Consider the following 20,270-nt stretch of genomic DNA (forward strand, 5'->3'; position numbering starts at 1 on the left):
ATAATATATTCTGAATATGTAATATTATTTGCTGTTAATGAAATTCTAAATTATATTTATCTTTTGGTGCTAGAATATATCGATAACACATCGCAGCCAGAAACATCACGTTATTTTGTCCCACCCCAATCTACAGTGTTTGTCACTCTGTTCATCAGGTGTGAGGAGAGGAAAGCTAACCTATACGTTACCGGAAGCACAGGAGATGCAGTTCTGGGCCGCCGGGCCGAAACATGTGGAGCAGGAGACATCACAGTACCGGCAGGAGCGGCTTTCCCCTTTACAGTAAGAACAAATATAACATATTGTCAACTTATTTAACCCCCTGTGCATATAGTGCAAACTGAATTCCCTTTCATTGGGTTCTGGAAGAAAACATTCTCTGAATTAAACCACTGTAAAGATGTATCAGATCAATTTATTATTTTTTTTTATTTAGGAACATTTTACTTGAGGATGTGTTCATAAGACACCTTTATAATCACGATTATGATTCATCATTAATGTGCTAAATTGAATGAACTAAATTATTGTCATTTATTTATTATTTTTTATTATTAATTTTTTTATTTTACTCCATTATTGTCATTCAGTTATTATATAATTATTATTTATTTAACAAAATTATTGTCATTTATTTATTATTATTTTTATTATTGATTATTTATTTAGTTCAATTACTGTCATTTATTTTTATTTATTTATTTATTTAACTCAATTGTTGTCATTTATTAATTTTATTATTTATTTAACTTAATTATTGTCATTTAGTTAGTTATTATTATTATTATTATTTTTATTATTAATTATTTGTTTAACTCCATTATTGTCATTTATTTCTTATTATTTTTTTAGAGATTTTTTATTTATTTATTTAACTCCATTATTGTCATTTAATTATGTTTTTTATTTATTTATTTACTTACCTCAATTACTGTCATTTATTATTATTTATTTATTTAGTTATTTGTTTAACTCAATTACTGTCATTTAATTATTATTTTTTATTATTTATTTAACGCTATTGTCATTTATAATAATTTTAAATAATTGTAATTTTTTTTTATTTAACTTATTTTTTTTTTACTTCAATTATTGTCATTTATTTATTATTATTATTTTATTATTTATTTATCTAACTCAATTATTGTCATTTATTTATTATTATTATTTTATTATTTATTTATTTTCACGAAATTTGGTATTTTTATAAATTTTTTTTATTATTTATTTAACTCAATTGTTGTCATTTAATTATTATTTTTATTATCGATTTTTATTTATTTATTTATTTACTCAATTGTATGTCATTTATTTATTATTATTTTTATTATTTATTTATTATGTATTTATTAACTCAATTATTGTCATTTATTATAATTTTATTATTGATTATTTATTTATTTAACTCAATTATTTGCATTAATTTTTTTTAATATAGATTTTTTATTAACTCAATTGTTGTCTTTATTTGTTATTATTTTTATTATTTATGTATTTAACTCAATTATTGTCATTTATTCATTTATTGTATTTATTTAACTCGTTTATTTAGGTTGAATGTCTCAAGATACACACCAGTAATGTGCATTTCTAAAGCTTTTTTTTTTTTTTTTTTTTTTTAATAAAAGCTGCTTAATTATCCAAATCTATCTCAGGCCTAGTCCTGTCTGTGAAAATGCACGTCTTTACGTTTAAGTGTAGTACTCTCAGATGTCCAGCTGACGGCAGCACTACACCAACATTAATAGGCGTCAGCAATTATCAAAAATGTATTTTTGTTTATTACTTTATTATTCAATTCAAGTTCATTTGTAATTATTGTTTCAAAGCAGCTTCATGAAAGGTGCACGAAAAAGTTACGGTTATTAGTTACTAATAACTTTTACTAATTAACTAGTGGCAAATAGCTTTTTAATAGCTTTTTAACAGTTATTATATATAAACATAGCCTGCATCTATATAGTATATAGGTGATGTCTATGTGTACATGTTCAATGAAGGGTATTAAGTGTGTATGTTGTCATGTTCTTGTCTGAAATGGCAGGGGTCTCACCGTCGAGGTATTGTCCCGGCGGGCAGCTAATAAGCGGGCACTTTCCATACAGGGGGCGAATGGAGCCACTGCATCGCTCACAGTCTCGGGGCCCGGGGCCACGGCAGGACAGACAGGAGCGGTGACAGGCCTGACAGCGCCAGCCTCTGACGTCTTTATAGGAGCCGGCGGGACACTCCTTCACACAGGTGCCGTCTGACAGACACACAACAACCGACAGTTACTGTAGCATCAGCATTTATCACACACAAACATCAACAATAAGGACTGTTTACAGCATGGGAGTCAATTACAGTTCCTGGAGGGCTGCAACCCTGCAGTTTAGTTTTAACCCTATTTAAAGACACCTGATCAAACTAAGTTCCTCAGGCTTGTTTTAAACCTATAGGTAAGTGTGTTGGAGTAGGGTTGGAACTAAGCTGAGCTGCAGCCCTCTAGGAACTGGAATTGACACCTGTGGTTTACAGCATACAGAAACACTCGAGCACTGACGATTTCTGTAATATTAGTGGTGTTGTGGTTTTGTTGCTGGTCAAATATGGACATATGGGTTTAAGAAAAAGGTCATTCTTTTATTTTCCGTCGACTTAGTCCCTTATTTATCAGGGGTTGGCACAGCGGAATGAACCACCAACTATTTCAGCATATGTTTTACGCAGTGGATGCCCTTCCAGCTGCAACCTGGTACTGGGAAACACCCATACATACTCATTCTCGCGCACACACACACACACACACACACTCATACACTACAGCCAATTTAGCTTATTCAGTTCCCCTATAGCACATGTGTTTGGACTGGGGGAAATGGGAGCTCACGAAGGAAACCCTCACCGACACGGGGAGAACATGCAAACTCCACACAGAAAAGCTAACTGATCCTGCCGGGACTCAGCGACCTTCATGCTGTGAGGCGATTGTGCCTTAATTATGCCTTTTTGATGAGTTTAAGTTACTTCTGTATTAGTGTCACAAAGGAGAACGGGATGTTGCCGCTTGGTTTTAACTTGATGTTGAGTCAAATATGGCCAAACACAGGCATTTTCAGAGTGTACGAACCAATTCACAGCACTAACCTGCACACATTTTGCATTAACCTCATTTGCATCAATCTATTTCCTATTCAAATGAGTGAGATGGTGCTGCTGTGCACTAAATATCCTTTCCCTGACACACATGCAGGGCTTAAGTTGACAATCCAAACCCTTTGTTCTTTCCAGTGATGCGAACTCGCTAATTACAAACAACTCCTGACCAGCTAAAAACCAACCGAGGACCAATTTAAAGGAGAGCTGTTATGCACAAATCACTTTTATAAGAGGTGTAAACACAGTTGTGTGGCAGCCGTGTGTGAATATAACCAGCCACTAATGCTAAACATGAATTAATTCTGTTGTTTGTAATCACACCTGATAAAAACAGTCTGCAGAAACACTGTGATTGACATTCCCCCTTTGTACGTGTCATCAGAGAGAGAAAACCCCGCCCACTAGTGACGATGTCTCCCTTATTAACATACACGACCCTGAGTGACAAGCAGCTGACCACTATTAGAGCCGCTATGCTGACGCAGGCATTTTAGCTCCGCCCTCTTTTGAAAAGAGCACAATCTCATTTGAATTTAAAGCGACAGTCACCAAAACACCACGATTAGGATCAAAGCTGAAAAGGGGCAGTTTCAGAGAGTTATAAAACATTATTAGTGTGGTATTTTGAGATGAAACTTCACTATACACACTCTTGAGCACAGGTGTCAAACTCTGTTCTAAAAGGGCCGCAGCTCTGCACAATTTAGTTCCAACCCTAATTAAACACACCTGATCAAACTAATTGAGTCCTTCAGGCTTGTTTGAAACCTACAGGTAAGTGTGTTGGAGCAGGGTTGGAACTAAACTGTGCAGGGCTGCGGCCCTCCAGGAATTGAGTTTGACACCCCTGCTCTAGAGACATCAAAGACTTTTGTACATGTTGTAAAAACTTTCAACATTTTATATATATATAGGTAGAATTAATATATGGGCAATATGAGTAATTAGTCAAATACATAATTAATCATTATGCAAACATTTCGTACTGTTACACCTCTACACCAAACCATGCAAAGTAATGTGGCTAAAACAGACTGTCCTGCTTTTAATGACAGTAAAAGTTGTTTTTAAATGAAATGAAGGAGATATTCAGCAAAGTGTCACCAGTTTTATTAAATGATAATGTTAAAAATTGTATCTAAGCTAAGTATTCGTTTGTGTGTGGTTTTTAATTGTATATTTATTAACCCTTGTGTACTGTTCAGATTGACTCCCCTTTCGTTGTGTTCGGGGCTGTTTTTGCCCCATTGACTTCCATTATAACCGCATTTTTTGATTGCAAAGCCATGACAGCATATAATCATGCATGCTTGATTGTTGCTGGTTTTCCCTGTTGGGAAGAAGTCTAAAGTGTCATATTTATTGTTGATCGTCAGTTGGCATTATTAACCCTTTAGATAGGCCTCTGCAAACAAGTTTCCGACTTTACATGGAGTAAAACAGCAGATTATAGTGCGAGTGTGCAGATATACATCTATGTTTACTACTGTTCGTTCTGAGAGTTGAGTTGCTTGTTATATTTTCAAACTTATCAAGGTAAGTGCGCAAAAGTCTCTCTTACACACACAAACACACACACACACACACACACACACACACACACACACAAAAGCCATAAACTAAGCTTTTTTTGCACTGCAACTGATGATCAACAGTAAAAGTCTGAAATTTTACCTCTTCCCAACAGGGAAGACCACCAACAATCAAGAATGCATGATTTAATGCTGTCGTAGCTTTACAATCAACAAAATGTGATCATAATGCAAGTCAATGGGGCAAAATCAGCCCCAAACACGATGAAAGGGGAGTCAATTTGAGTGTGGTGTTTGAGTTTTTGAAAAATTTCAAAGCATTTTCCCAAAATATGTGTCAAAATAAGATTTGTCACCAAAAATGATTCCATTTGCTGAAACCCAGAGTAAATCGTGGACAAATTAAGACTCAAAATCCACCCAAAGGGGATGAAAACATCCTCAACAACACACGATTTAATAATGTTTTTGCATGAAAATGCCATTAAATAACAATATATAATATGATATTAAAGGGTCTAAAACGGCTATGGCTATGAGACAGGAAAAGCAGCAGCCAGCTCACGCACTGTTGAGGAAGTATCCGGTCTGACAGGTGAGACACAGCGATTCGCTCCTGCAGTCCACACAGGGCTCCACACAGGCGATACACAGGCCTCGAGCGCGCTCCTCGAAACTCCTCTGCGGACAGTGCTGACGACACTGCTGTCTGTATCTATACACAAAACACAACCGTCACACACTCCACAGAAACATTCACTGCTGCAGCGTCTAGGAGCAGAGCAGGATTTCAGCGTTCTGCAGAACACACACAATCCAGTATAGAACACAGTTAATAGAGTTCCTAATGTGGCTCTTTCATGTGAACGGCATTATCTTTACACTTATTTTGACAGGTTTGTGTTGTTGTCTGAATGTGCTAAGATGGATAGATAGACAGACAGATAAATAGATAGATAGATAGACAGACAGACGGATAGACAGACAGACGGATAGACAGACAGACGGATAGACAGACGGATAGACAGACAGACGGATAGACAGACAGACGGATAGACAGACAGACGGATAGACAGACAGACGGATAGACAGACAGACGGATAGATACAGACGGATAGATACAGACGGATAGATACAGACGGACAGATACAGACGGACAGATACAGACGGACAGATACAGACGGACAGATATAGATGGATGGATTTATGGATGGATAGATGGATGGATAGATGGATAGATGGATGGATGGATGGATGGATAGATAGATGGACGAATGGATAGACGGATAGATGGATGAACGAATAGACGGATAGATGGATGGACGAATAGATAGACGGATAGATAGATAAACGGATGGATGGATGGGTGGGTGGTTATGTAGATGGATGGATGGATGGATGGATGGATAGATAGATAGATAGATACATGGATGGATGGATGGACAGATAGATGGATAGATGGATGGATGGACAGATGGACAGACAGATAGATGGATAGATAGATAGACGGATAGATGGATGGACGGATAGATAGACGGATAGATAGACTGATAGAGGGATAGATAGACTGATAGATGGATAGAGGGATAAATGGATAGACGATGGATGGATGGATGGATGGATGCGAACAGACGGATGGAGTTAGAATTTTTTTTTTCTTGTTTAATATTTCCCAAATGATGTTTAACAGATTCAGGAAATTTTCACAGTATGTCTGATAATATATTTTCTTCTGGAGAAAGTCTCATTTGTTTTATTTAGGCTAGAATTAAAGCAGTTTTTATTTTATTATACCATTAAGCCCACTTAAGCAATATTTTTTTTCGACAGTCTGGCTAACAAAGCATTTGGAGCAGCTTCACAGCACTTTTAGCCTTTGTAGACTGACTTTACAATCAAAGCGGGATATAATGAAGACTGAGACTGTAGGAGCTCCAGGCTAGAGGAGTAACCCGAGAACTAAACCACAGCAGAGAAATGAACACCATCCCAAAACCACACACACACACTCAAAAAAACAAAACAAAAAGACATTTGATGTTTCAGCTCATTTTAAATAAGATTTAACAAACAACACAATTCTTAAGTTTTTTTTGAGACAACTTATTTGTTTTATGTCCAATCAACTTGAATTTGTAAAAACAAATAATTGAACTCCTTTGTTGTCTCAACACAACTCGATTGTGTGGAACCCAGCATTTTTACAGTGTGCGTACACACACACACACACACACACACACACACACAAACTTTTTATTTTATTTTTTATAAAATTAGCTTTTATTCTAGCCTAAATAAAACAAATAAGACTTTCTCCAGAGGATGAAACATTGTAGGAAATACTGTGAGGTTGTTATTATATCATTATAGGAGATGCTGTCCTTGCTCTGTTAAACATCATTTGGGGAATATTTATATCACAGGAGGGTGAATAATTTTGATTCAACTCTAAACATTTTTATTTTTATACCCACTATTGGTTGTGAAGAGCGTGGCGGACAGACTGTCCCGTCTGAGACTCAGCGGTGCCTCGCTTTAGTACTCAAGAATTAAACAAGATGTTTGAGCGCGACCACAGACAACCGATGCCATGACAACAGCACTGGCTCAAAGAAAGCACGAGGAATGTTCAGCGGATTAGCACTGCTCTTTTCCTCTCTGAGTGGACATTCATTAGTCAGGACTCGCTACGAGACACAGAGTCCTTCAGCTTCATCCCGAAACGGGGCTCAAATTAGCGAAAAACTCATAAGAGGAGCCTCTATGCGGAGCTCAGGTAACCGGCCGTGAGACTCGACCCGAAGTGAAATCTGATGCACGCACTAGCTGGAGGCCAAAACACACAATCAAACCTCTGTTCTGGCACTCTGGAATGAGCTTCAGATGAGCTGTGTGAAATCAAACCGTGCGACGTTTATTTTGCTAGCGCACATTGTTATTGCGTTTTAAAGGGGCGGTCCTTCTGTGATTATCAGATTGACGCTTCAGCCAAAACATTCTTAGCCACGCCCCTCATACTGTTAGTTTGCTATAAGTGAATGATGCGTAAAAAGAAGGCCCCGCCTTCCTACTTAATATTCATTTTCGGTTGGAAGCACATCAACATACTTTGAGTCCACATCAAGCTGTGACTGTTCTTTTATTTTTCATATTGTAATGCAGTTACTAGGGAAACGGAATATTAAATGAGAAAACAGTGGGCGTGGCTCTTTTTTTTCTACTGCGAGCTGATTGGATGTAGTATAGACATTTCAAGCTGAGGTCACACTTGACTTTTCTTCCCATAGACTTCCATTCATACGCACGCAAATACGTCAGACCGGAAACGCAGGGTCATGTGTTAAATTTCGCAGGTCGATCCAATGCAAAGTTCAAGCTTGGTGAACTCTAACCTGCGAAATCGCGTCACTTGAGACCAATCGAGAATCGAAACATGACCTCAGGACATAAATTTAAAGCAATCGCTCGCTTTTTTAATGTCCAATAAATTTTTGTTTAATCCCGCCCCTTTTCGCAGCGCCGCATGACAGAATATCGCATGCTCAAACTCTAATGTGACCGCAGCTTTATTCAGAAAGGCTCAGGGAGAGTTATTACAACCTAACAGACTCCTCCTGCTCACCATTTTGGTTTGTTGTTAAAACTGACAGCTGGAGGGGGCGTGGTTAAGTGTGTTAGCCACACCCAATACCATCAGACAGACCTAATCTGAGAATTTATCTGAAAACAAACAGGAAGTGCTTTTTCTGATTTCAGTTAAAGATTACAAGGACAGAGTCTATTTCTGTTCTTAATCACACACAGAGATGAATTGTTCACCACAAAACTAGCAATGTGAGCTCAAAATCAATCTGGTTAGTTTTGATAGGAAATCTCTGAAATATGCAACGGAAACTTACAGGAAGTGTCCGTCTGTGCAGCTGCTGCAGACCTGCGGATCGTCTGTTGAGGACACAAACCACACAATTGTTATTTTATTGAAGCCATTTCCAGGATAAAGGCTATCATTTGGTTGGCTAAGCGTTTTAGCATAATAAACTACTAATTAGCTGCTTATTAATAGTTTGTGAGGTACAGTAGTAGTTGTGTTAAGGTATTGAGTAGGATTACAAAATAAGACTAGTAAAAATAAGTGCTAATAAACAGTTAATATATTAATAATAGACAGGTAATAATAAGCAGTAAAGGGTGTGAATGGCAGTGGTGTAAAGTAGCTAATTACAAATACTCAAATGACTGTAATGGAGTAGATTTTCTCAGAAATTGTAATTTAGTGAGTAGTTTTATAAATGTGCGCTTTCACTTTCCCTTGAGGACATCTTTAGTGCTGTATCAGTACTTTTACTCCACTACTTTCCTTCAACCTGCAGTCAATACTTTATTTTTTCCAGTCCATGGGGATTTAAAAAATCAGTCCTGCACTGAAAAAATATTCAGAGATGATTCCTTGGATTTACTCAATTTTTTTATGTTAAGTGTTTGTAAACAATTTATATAGGCTGAATTTAAACAAACTAATTAAGTTGAACATTGTAACATTTAATTTGTTTAAGTTCAACACAAATAAATTGTTTGCAAAAGTTCTGCAGACATTTTTTTCGGTGTGATTCCTGTCAAATCAAATCGCACACAGAAGGTAAATCGCCTCATAATGAACTACCTCAAGACTTGGGCGATTTCTAATTGCAGCAAACTGTTTGGAAGCAGGTGACGCAGTGGCGCAGTAGGTAGTGCTGTCGCCTCACAGCAAGAAGGTCGCTGGGTCGAACCTCCGCTCAGTTGGTGTTTCTGGAGTTTGCATGTTCTCCCTGCGTTCGCGTGGGTTTCCTCCGGGTGCTCTGGTTTCCACCACAGTCCAAAGACATGAGTTATAGGTGAATTGGGTAGGCTAATTTGTCCGTAGTGTATGAGTGTGTGTGTGTGAATGTTTCCCAGAGATGGGTTGCAGCTGGAAGGACATTCGCTGCGTAAAAATGTGCTGGAAAGTTGGCGCTTTGGCGACCCCGGATTAATAAAGGGACTAGGCCAACAAGAAAATGAATGAATGAATGAATGTGTGGAAGCATTAAGTGTCCAAAATCTTTACACTCATTGACCCAGAGACTGTTTGGATGCATGATAAAAATATGACGGATGTTTACTGTATGATGACCAAAATGACCTTAAACACCCAGCATGCACAAGACGTCAACATGTCGTCAGATTGACTCTGTACCCCAGTGCCACAGGGATGTTGCATTTTGTTTGGAAATGAAAATTGGGATGACGTCAGAACTCAACGTTCGGCCGATGTTAATGTCCAACGTTCAACCTAAAACCAACCAAATATCAACATCTAATGATGTTACAGCTTGACGTTGTGTGGACGTTACCACTTTGGCGCCTATCAGATGTTGGATGTCGTACCTGATAAATAAATGTCAGTATTTGACGTCAGTATGACGTTGGTTTAAGATGTTGGCTTAACGTTGGATTTTGGTCGCTTTCCAACACAACCTATAATCAACCAGATATCACCGTCATTTGATGATGTTATTGAACATCAAAATAATCTCGTTAGACACTAGCTAGACATCGAGTTTCGGTCACCCGACTTCACGACCTAAATCTAACCTAATATTAACGTCTCATAATGTTGTGTGCCTGCTAGGCAATAACTGAATGCACTACAGAATGTTACGTTTACAAACACATGCACAAATTACATGTAAATCATCAGCTTTTAACAGCGCAATACTCACTACTCGTTACTCGTGTACTTTTTGAAAGGTCTACGTTTTACTCATACCTTGAGTAATATTCACAACAGATACTTTTACTCTACTCGCACTACATTTTTAGGCAAGTAATGCTATTTTTACTTGAGTATGATTTTTCAGTACTCTTTCCAGCACTGGTGAATTGATACTTGAACTAAAGTGTTATCTTTTTTTTTTCGGAAAAATTCGAAAACCAATAGTAGTGATATATTTTGCTGACTTGTGTACTTGCGTTAACGCAAATTATACAAAGAACGTTCAAATATAGAGAAATGAGCTATTTTACCTTTAAGTGTGGCCATGCTAATGACGTCAAACACACTTGATTTCTAGTTTTTATTTTCAGAAAACACAGCAACACCGAAGAATAATTAATATTTTATTTGATTTTATTAGATGCAGAGCAGCGTTAAAGTGATGGCTGCTTTTAAAAGCAGAGTTTGCATTTTTGCGTCAAGTGGGCTGGACAATCCACTTGTAGAAACACGCTTCTCTCTCTAAAAATATATACAGTTGAAGTCAGAGTTATTAGTCCCCCTGTTTATTTTTTCCCACAATTTCTATTTAACAAAGATTTTTTTCAACACATTTCTAATCATAATAGTTTTAATAACTCATCTCTAATAACTGATTTATTTTATCTTTGACATGATGACAGTAAATAATATTTGACTAATAATAATAATAATAATAATAATAATAATAATAAATCTTATTTGTATAGCACTTTTCCAACATACATGCAACTCAAAGTGCCTCACAAACAACAACAAAAAAGCATTAAAATAGACCACATGAACTTGTCACAAACTCGGATAAAAGCATTCATGTACACAAAATATAAGCATATATCCACATGATCACGCACACAATAGTCCTTGCATATGCAAGCACACACAAACCTACAACAATATAGATAAAATGCATACACCTTAAAAGCTTGTGTATTCATACGCAGTTTTAAAAAGATGTGTCTTAACACGCTTTTTAAAAACAGGAATACTAGGGGAGTCTTTCACTTCAAGAGGGAGACGGTTTCAAACTTTTGGAGCATAATGGCTAAAAGAAGTGATCGCATCAGGTTTACAGAGTAAAATTCTAAAAGCCCAGCGCTAGAAGAGCGTAGCAAACGGTTTGGATTATATTTTGATAAACAGTCGGAAATGTAGGAAGGTGTCAAGTTGTAAAGTGCTTTATAAACCAATAAAGAATCTTAATCTATTCTTTGGTGCATGGGTAACCAATGTTATTCTATTAATATGGGTGTGATGTGCTCTCGTTTCTTCAATTTCATTAAAACTCTGGCTGCTGCATTTTGTATCAATTGCAACTTCATTATAGAACCCTTAGGTAAACCAGTATAAATAGCTTTGCGATAATCAAGCCGAGAGAAAATAAAAGCATGAATTAATTTCTTGGCATCATCTAGGTATTTCATCTAGATATTTTTCAAGACATTTCTATACAGTTTAAAGTGACATTTAAAGGCTTAACTAGGTTAGTTAGGGTAACTAGGCAGGTCAGGGTAATTAGACAAGTTATTGTATAACGATGGTTTGTTCTGTAGACTATCGCAAAAAAATATATATTTTGCTGAAAGGGGCTAATAATTTTGACCTTAAAATGGTTTAAATAAAAATTAAAACTACTTTTATTCTAGCCGAAATAAAACAAAAGACTTTCTCCAGAAGAAAAAATATTATCAGACATACTGTAAAAATTTCCTTGCTTTAAGCATAATTTGGGAAATATATATATAAATATATATATATATATATATATATATATATATATATATATATATATATATATATATATATATATATATATATATATATATATATATATATATATATATATATATATATATATATATATATATATATATATAAAATTCAAAGGGGGCAAATAATTCTGACTTCAAATGCAGTTGACAAAACCTACCAACCAAAGAATTAGCAGTCATTTTCCAACACGTACAGCTGCAGAAAAACCCATGTTTGCATTTTCTTCTGTCACTGAACATTATTTAGTGTCTAATCCTGGTTAGAGTAATGTCATACACATGAAAACCGGCTGAGAATTTAAAATATAGTAGTGTTCTGGCTCAGAGAAAGAGATGAATCCTGTTCTTGAGGCAGTTGTTTTGCTGACTAAGGCTGATCGTACAACATTTCTTCTCTTACAAATGGCCGTCGAAAGCAAAAATGCCATAAAAATGCCACGTCATATTTTGTAAGTAAGTGGAACATGCTTTATTTCTGGAATAAACGGTTTAAAAAACATCTTAACTATACTCTGGTTGTTCTGCTGTCATTTCTCAACGTAAAACAGATGCATGACAGAACAACAACTGGCTGCAATTATTAGTGATTAATCATATGACACAAATTAATTGCACTGTTAAAATCATGAAATGATTGTAAAAAGTGTGTTATTTACCTGTGGAACATGTTTTACAGCCGATACCGCAGTCGATGCATTCTTGTGTGTCCGGGTCTTGAACCTGACCTGTGGTTCAGGAAATCGCATGAGCGTTAGTCACGTTGTAAATTAATAATGCATGATTGTTTATGATTGATAATTGCTTTTGTCTTGAATTTGACTGGATGAGTGGCATTCAAGCTCTAGTTTCTTTCCATTGTTAAATTAATTCACAGATTAATTCATATTTAGTGAAACGTTCATGGAAAATGGTGTTAAATATCAACTGAAATAGTATAATGCTCATTTTACGACTCCCCTAGAGTTAAACAGTTGAGTTTGACCATTGTTTTAATCCATTTAGCTGATCTCCGGGTCTGGCAGGAGCATTTTTAGCTTAGCTTAGCATAAATCATTGAATCGGATTAGACCATTAGCATCTCACTCAAAAAAAAAAAAAGGGGAAAAAAAAGTGTTTTGATGATGTTCCTATTTTATGTTGAACTCTTTTGTAGTAACATTGTGTATTGAGGCAGACAGAAAATGAAAAATGTTTATTTTTGGGTCAATATATTTTTAGTAATGCATATTTAGGGAAATGTTCAGGGAAAATGGTGTTAAATATCTACTGAAATAGTATAATGCTCATTTTACAGCTTTTCAACCATATTTCTTTTTACCATTTTTGAATCCATCGATAGCTTGGCACAATCCATCGATAGCTTAGCTTAGCTTAGCATAAATCATTGAAGCTGATTAGACCATTAGCATCTCGCTCAAATGTCAAAAAAAAGAGTTTTGATGTTCCTATTTTAAGCTGAACTCTTCTGTTGATACATCGAGTTCTGAGGCAAACAGAAAATGGAAAATGTCTATTTTCTACATCAATAAATCTAGAAACTATTCTGTCATTCTGGTATAAGAATCAAGCAACTAGTTTGTTTCCATTGGTATAATTATTCACAGAGAAATACATATTTGAGGAAACGTTCAGGGAAAACGGTGTTAAATATCAACTGAAATAGTGTAATGCTCATTTTACAGCTTTTAAAACCTTTTTTTTTTTTACTATTTTTGAATCCATTTATCGATCTCCAGGTCTGGTGGGAGCACTTTTAGCTTAGCTTAGCATATTTAAAGTCTATTTTCTAGGTCAATATACACTAAAAAAAAAAAAAAAACTACTCAAACTACTTATTTAAAATGAGCTAAATGAACATACTACTTGATTTTTTTTGGGGGGGGACAACTTAATTGTTTTATGTTCAGTCATCATAAATTTGTAAAAAAAAAAATAAATAAAAATAAATAAAGTTCACTTAATTAACTTGTGTTGGGAAAACATGAAGGATTTATGTGGATCCCAGCATTGTTTACAGTGGATCTAGAACTGTAATAATCAGGCAGCTAGTTTGTTTCCATCATACACAGAAGAATACATGAAGCTTTCAGGAAAAAAGGTTTTGAATACAGAGGGAAGGAGTATAATGCATAATGTTTTTCAAGTTAAAGTCATGTGACTGTAGTTTGCTTATAGCCTATGTTTATCCTTTTACTTGTGGCAACTCTATGTAAACTTTAGGTTTATATAAATGAAGCCAATTGTAAATCATGTATTGGTAGAAAAATGTGTGGCAATCATCTGACTTCTGTTGGAAGCTTATTTTTGGCAATACTCAAATGGAAACTGTTGCGATTTTTGTCTTGTCAGAACAGAATTGATTTGAATTTAAGGTCTGCAGAAATAATATTTACCCTCCACTTTTTTTCTGCACATAGGCTCATTATACAACTCCCTCAGAGTTCGGTTTTACCAATTTTTTTTTTTTTTTATCCATTCACCCAATCTCTGGGTCATTTTAGCTTAGCTTAGCATAAATCACTGAATCGGATTAGACCATTAGCATCTCGCTCAAACCATTCAAAAAATAGAGTTTCGATCATTTTAGTAATTAAAGCTTGACTTTTCTGTAGTTAAATCATGTACTAAGACTGACAGAAAATAAAGTTGCTATTTTCTGGGTGAATATACAGTACGTATATAGGAACTAGGCGATGCAGTGGTTAGCATGTTCGCCTCACAGCAAGAAGGTCGCTGGTTCGATCCTCGGCTCAGTTGGCGTTTCTGTGTAGAGTTTGCATGTTCTCCCTGCGTTCGCGTGGGTTTCCTCCGGGTACTCCGGTTTCCCCCGCAGTCCAAAGACATGCGGTACAGGTGAATTGAGTAGGCTAAATTGTCCGTAGTGTATGAGTGTGTGTGTGTATGTTTTCCACAGATGGGTTGCAGCTGGAAGGGCATCCGCTGCGTAAAAAACTTGCTGGATAAGTTGGCGGTTCATTCCGCTGTGGCGACCCCGGATTAATAAAGGGACAAGAAAATGAATGAATATATAGGAACTATACTTTCATTCTGGCGTAATAGTTAAGCAACTTCGCTGCAGTACCATGGCTGAAGCAGGAGCAATAATGTTACTCAACACTGTTCCTAGGACTATGCTGTGAAAACTGTCTATTTTAGCAACAGTTTTTATTTCCATGACAAAACATCTCAGGTATTGTTTATAGGCTTAATTCAGTGTTAAATGCCACTACTGTGAGTTTGAACACTGTTTTGTATGACAGTTATTGCCATACTACTTAGCAAAGCAATATCACACAGCCATTGTTCCGTAAATAAACCTATATTAGTAGCAGAAAGAGACTCACCAGCTCCACACAGGACGGTCAGACAGACGCCGCTCTGCAGCCGGTACCCCTCGCTGCATTTGGCACACACACTGGCATCAGCACAGATCTCGCAGTTGGACATGCACGGCAGACAGGTGTACTGATCCCGGTCCGCATAAAACTCCCGTGGGCAGTGAAGTCTGCAGTGGCCCTGATAGAGGAAGCGCTCCTTTCCATCTTCATCTGAAATCAGCCACAAGTAACAGTGAGCATGAAGCATCCAAGTGACCTTAAAAGGGTAGTTCACACTCACAAAAATTCTGTTATCGTTTACTTCTTCTGTTGAACACAAAAGAAGATATTTAGAAAAATGCTGGTCAATTGCACCCATTGACTATTGAAGGCGATGTGTGCCACTTTTAGACACGGGCAAGATGATCTGCTGAGGTCCAATCTGAGACTAAAACTGACTTTGGATGAGGCATTAAGGGTTTGAACACATGAGAAGATATTCTGCAGAATGTTGGAAACTGGTAGCCATTGATGTGCATAGTAAGAGCAAAAAAATACTACAGAAGTCAATGGTTACAGGTTTCCAACATTCTTCAGACTATCTCCCTAGGTGTTTAAACCCTCCATGCCTCATCCAAAGTCATTTAATACAAAAAATACTACAGTAGTCAATGGTTACAGGTTTCCAACATTCTTCAGACCATCTCCCTAGGTGTTTAAACCCTCCATGCCTCATCCAAAGTCATTTTTAGTCTAGTAATTTTTGGGTGGACTATCCCTAAAGCTGGTCATGTGCTAGTCTTAAGCATGAGCTACAGTAGCTACTAGCTTAAATCAGCAGCCATGCTTCAAATCATGCAGCATGTCCGGAGTTTTTTTCAACAGGGCAGTCAGATAAGACTTCCATTCACACAGATTTATCTTTAGATTATGGGGTCCGACTGCATGTTTGTGTCAGATGGTTTGAATATTCCCGAAACTGCTGATCTTGTAAGACTTTCATGCACAACTATAGGGTTTACAGAGAATGGTGAGAAAAAAGAGAAAATATCCAATGACTTGCAGGTCTTTGAGTGAGAATGTCATGTTGCCAGATCATGGTCAGAGGAGAAAGACTTAATTCAAGCTGATAAGACAAAAAAACAAAAAAAAAAAAAACAAATAGCAACTTAGCTTCTATATACACACACAACACATCAAACATGAACCACACACATTGAAAAAACTAGTCCATGTTAAAAAAATAAATAAAGCAGCAAATGTTGATTAGGTACAGTTGAAGTCAGATTTATTAGCCCACCTGAATTATTAGCCCGCTTGTTTATTTTTTCCCTGATTTCTGTTTAATGGAGAGCAGATTTCTTCAACACATTTCTAATCATAATAGTTTTAATAACTCATTTCTAATAATGGAATTATTTTATCTTTGCCATGATGACAGTAAAAAATATTTGACTAGATATTTTTCAAGACACTTCTATACAGCTTAAAGTGACATTTAAAGGCTTAAGTAGGTTAATTAGGGTAACTAGGCAGGTTATGGTAATTAGGCAAGTTATTGTATATCGATGGTTTGTTCTGTAGACTATAAAGAAAGAAATGGCTTAAAGGGGCTTATAATTTTGTCCCTAAAATGGTGTTTAAAAAAAATTAAAACTGCTTTTATTCTAGCCGAAATAAAAACAAATAAGACTTTCTCCAGAAGAAAAAATATTATCAGACATACTGTGAACATTTCCTTGCTCTGTAAAACATCATTTGGAAAATATTTAAAGAAGAAAAAATTTTGAAGGGGGCGAATAATTCTGACTTCAACTATATGTTTAGAGGCTTGTTTATAGCTTGTTTTTTTTAATCATCTGTTTATTCACACTTAAGTGTTCCTAATCTTTTATAAAATTCACCTAATTTTACGAACACACAAGAAGATATTCTGAAGAATGCTCGAAACCGGTAGCCATTGACTTTCTTAGTAGGAAAAAATACTATAGAAGTCAAACGTTACAGGTTTCCCTTCCAGCATTTTTCAGAATATCTTATGTATGTAGAAAGAAGGGTGAGTAAATCATGACACAATTTTTATTTTGGTTGAACTATCCATTAATCTGGTCATGTGCTGGTCTTAAGAATGAGCTACGATGCTTCAAAACATGCTGGGTTTTTTCAACAGGGGTGTCAGATAAGAACAGGAAACTGAGACTTCCATTCACACGGACTAACAAATATTAGACAATAGAAAATTTCCTGTTCTGACGCCTGCTGAGACCTTTGCATCACAGGGTCTGACTGTAAATCCATATGTTGTTTATGTTATAGGGATAGTTCAACCAACAATTACTATTCTGTCATGTTCCAAACTTGAGTTTCTTTCTTCTGTTGAACACAAAGGAAGATACTTGCTGAAAAACTTGTAACCACTGACTTCCATAGTAGGAAAAGCAAATATTATGGAAGTCAATGGTTACCTGTTTTGGTCAACAAGTGTTTAAGTTTAGACTTACACTTAGGGTTATGTGCTTCATTGTTTTAACCTATATTTCTCTCTGATATTGGCAGTGAATTACAGTTATAGGTAGGGTTTATAGTGTTTAGGTTTGGACCGCAATGATGTTCCAGGATCAACAAAGTATGCTAAGGAACATGACTAACTCTGCAATATCAGGACGCGCAGGTTCATTGATTCATTTTCTTTTCGGCTTAGTCCCTTTAATAATCTGGGGTCCCCACAGCGGAATGAACCGCCAACTTATCCAGCATGTGTTTTACGCAGCGGATGCTCATCCAGCTGCAACTCATCACTGGGAAAGACGTGCAGGTTGATAATATATAACCAAGAGTATTAAAACGCTGGTCTTTTCTACACCCTGATGTTTGAATGGATGACTAGCTTTCACTTAATAAGTCACTGTTTATCACAGCGGTCAGGAGTTATTCCGATGCGTGAATGAATTTTAAGATTGAGGTGTTTTTTTTGAGGTAATGATTTGTGGAAATGAAGTGTGGTGAATTTTTTTTTTTGTTGTCATCAGCGCAATACAGCTGACTTGTGAGTTTTTGCAATTCTATATTTGTATTTTTATTTTCTTTACAGGAGCCAAATACTGATTGCATTTTTCCACATTATTGTAATGTGAATATTGATGTATTGTGTTGAAAGGGGTAGTTCACCCTGAAATGTAATCATGTATTCACAATTTATTTGTATCAACCTTTTTGAGTTTACAGTTGAGCACAAAAGATATTTTGATGTAAATCGGTTACCATTGACTTTTACACTCACTGGCCACTTTATTAGGTACACCTGTCCAACTGCTCGTTATCGCAAATTTCTAATCAGCCAATCACATTTAGGCATGTAGGCATGGTCAAGACCATCTGCTGCAGGTCAAAGCGAGCATCAGAATGGGAAAGGAAGGTGATTTCAGAGTCTTTGAGCGTGGCATGGTTGTTGTTGCTAGACAGGCTGGTCTGAGTATTTCAGAAGCTTCTGATCTACTGAGATTTTCACACACAACCATCTCTAGGGTTTACAGAGAATGATCTAAAAAAGAGAAATTATCCATTGTGTGGGTACAAATGCCTTGTTGATAGTAAGAGGAGAATGGCCAGACTGGATTTAGCTGATAGAAAGGCAACAGTAACTCAAATAACCACTTGGTACAACTGAGGTCTGCAGAAGAGCATCTCTGAACACACAACACGTCCAACCTTGAAGCAGATGGGCTACAGCAGCAGAAGACCACACCGGGTGCCGCTCCTGTCAGCTAAGAACATGAAACTGAGGCTACAATTCACACAGGCTCACCAAAACTGGACAATAGATTGGAGAAACGTTGCCTGCTCTGATGAGTCTCCATTTCTGCTGCCACATTCAGATGGTCGGGTCAGAATGTGGCGTCAACATCATGAAAGCATGGATCCATCCTGCCTTGTATCAACAGTTCAGGCTGGTGGTGGTGGTGTAATGGTGTGAGGGATTTTCTTGGCACACTTTGGTCCTATTAGCACCAATTGAGCATCATGTCAATGCCACAGCCTACCTGAGTATTGTTGCTGACCATGTCCATCCCTTTATGAGCACAGTGTACCCATCTTCTGATGGCGACTTCCAGCAAGATTGTGCACCATGTCATAAAGCATGAATCATCTCAGACTGGTTTCTTGAACATGACAATTAGTTCTCTGTACTCAAATGGCCTCCACAGTCACCAGATTTCAATCCAATAGAGCACTTTTGGGATGTGGTAGAACAGGAGATTGGCATCATGAATGTGCAGCCGACAAATCTGCAGCAACTGCGTGATGCTATCATGTCAATATGGAGCAAAATCCCTGAGGAATATTTCCAGTACCTTGTTGAATCTACGCCATGACCGATTAAGGCAGTTCTGAAGGCAAAAGTGGGTCCAACCCGGGACTAGTAAGGTGTACCTAATAAAGTGGCCGGTGAGTGTATAGTATTTCTTTTCCTACAATAGAAGTCAATGGTTGCCGGTTTCCATCATTCTTCAAAATATCTTCTCTTTTGTTTAACAGACTAAAGAAACACATTAAGCTTTGAAACCACTTGAAGTTGAGTAAATGAGTAAACTTTAATTCTTTGGGGGTGAACTACCCCTTTAATGCATGTGTCTCTTGCAGGACTATCTAAATAACATGAAATATGAACTGGATGTGTTCTTGACACATTTTGTGACATAAATGCATTAAAATATTCGAAGCCACATTACAG

The 20,270-nt window shown here is 36.6% G+C and overlaps 2 protein-coding genes across 3 annotated transcripts in view; one reads left to right on the forward strand and one right to left on the reverse strand.

Annotated features, from left to right (window-relative positions):
* otud7a (OTU deubiquitinase 7A) overlaps window positions 1–20,270 on the forward strand; it is a 192,359-nt gene that overhangs the window by 66,173 nt on the left and 105,916 nt on the right. For both annotated transcript variants that reach the window (XM_073943368.1, XM_073943369.1), the window contains 2 exons: window positions 159–285; window positions 2,048–2,244. The gene's annotated coding sequence lies outside the window, so the exon portion shown is untranslated. The remainder of the gene's footprint in view (window positions 1–158; window positions 286–2,047; window positions 2,245–20,270) is intronic.
* The window catches only part of LOC100330575 (uncharacterized), a 45,201-nt gene that overhangs the window by 20,344 nt on the left and 4,587 nt on the right, over window positions 1–20,270 (reverse strand). The window contains exons 2-7 of the mRNA XM_002666910.7: window positions 15,566–15,769; window positions 12,878–12,946; window positions 8,576–8,618; window positions 5,246–5,391; window positions 2,057–2,251; window positions 192–278 (exon numbers count right to left, since the gene is read on the reverse strand). Of these exons, the coding sequence (XP_002666956.3) occupies window positions 192–278; window positions 2,057–2,251; window positions 5,246–5,391; window positions 8,576–8,618; window positions 12,878–12,946; window positions 15,566–15,769 (744 nt within the window). The remainder of the gene's footprint in view (window positions 1–191; window positions 279–2,056; window positions 2,252–5,245; window positions 5,392–8,575; window positions 8,619–12,877; window positions 12,947–15,565; window positions 15,770–20,270) is intronic.

Source organism: Danio rerio, chromosome 25 (assembly GCF_049306965.1).
Source record: "Danio rerio strain Tuebingen ecotype United States chromosome 25, GRCz12tu, whole genome shotgun sequence".
NCBI classification, from domain to species: domain Eukaryota; kingdom Metazoa; phylum Chordata; class Actinopteri; order Cypriniformes; family Danionidae; genus Danio; species Danio rerio.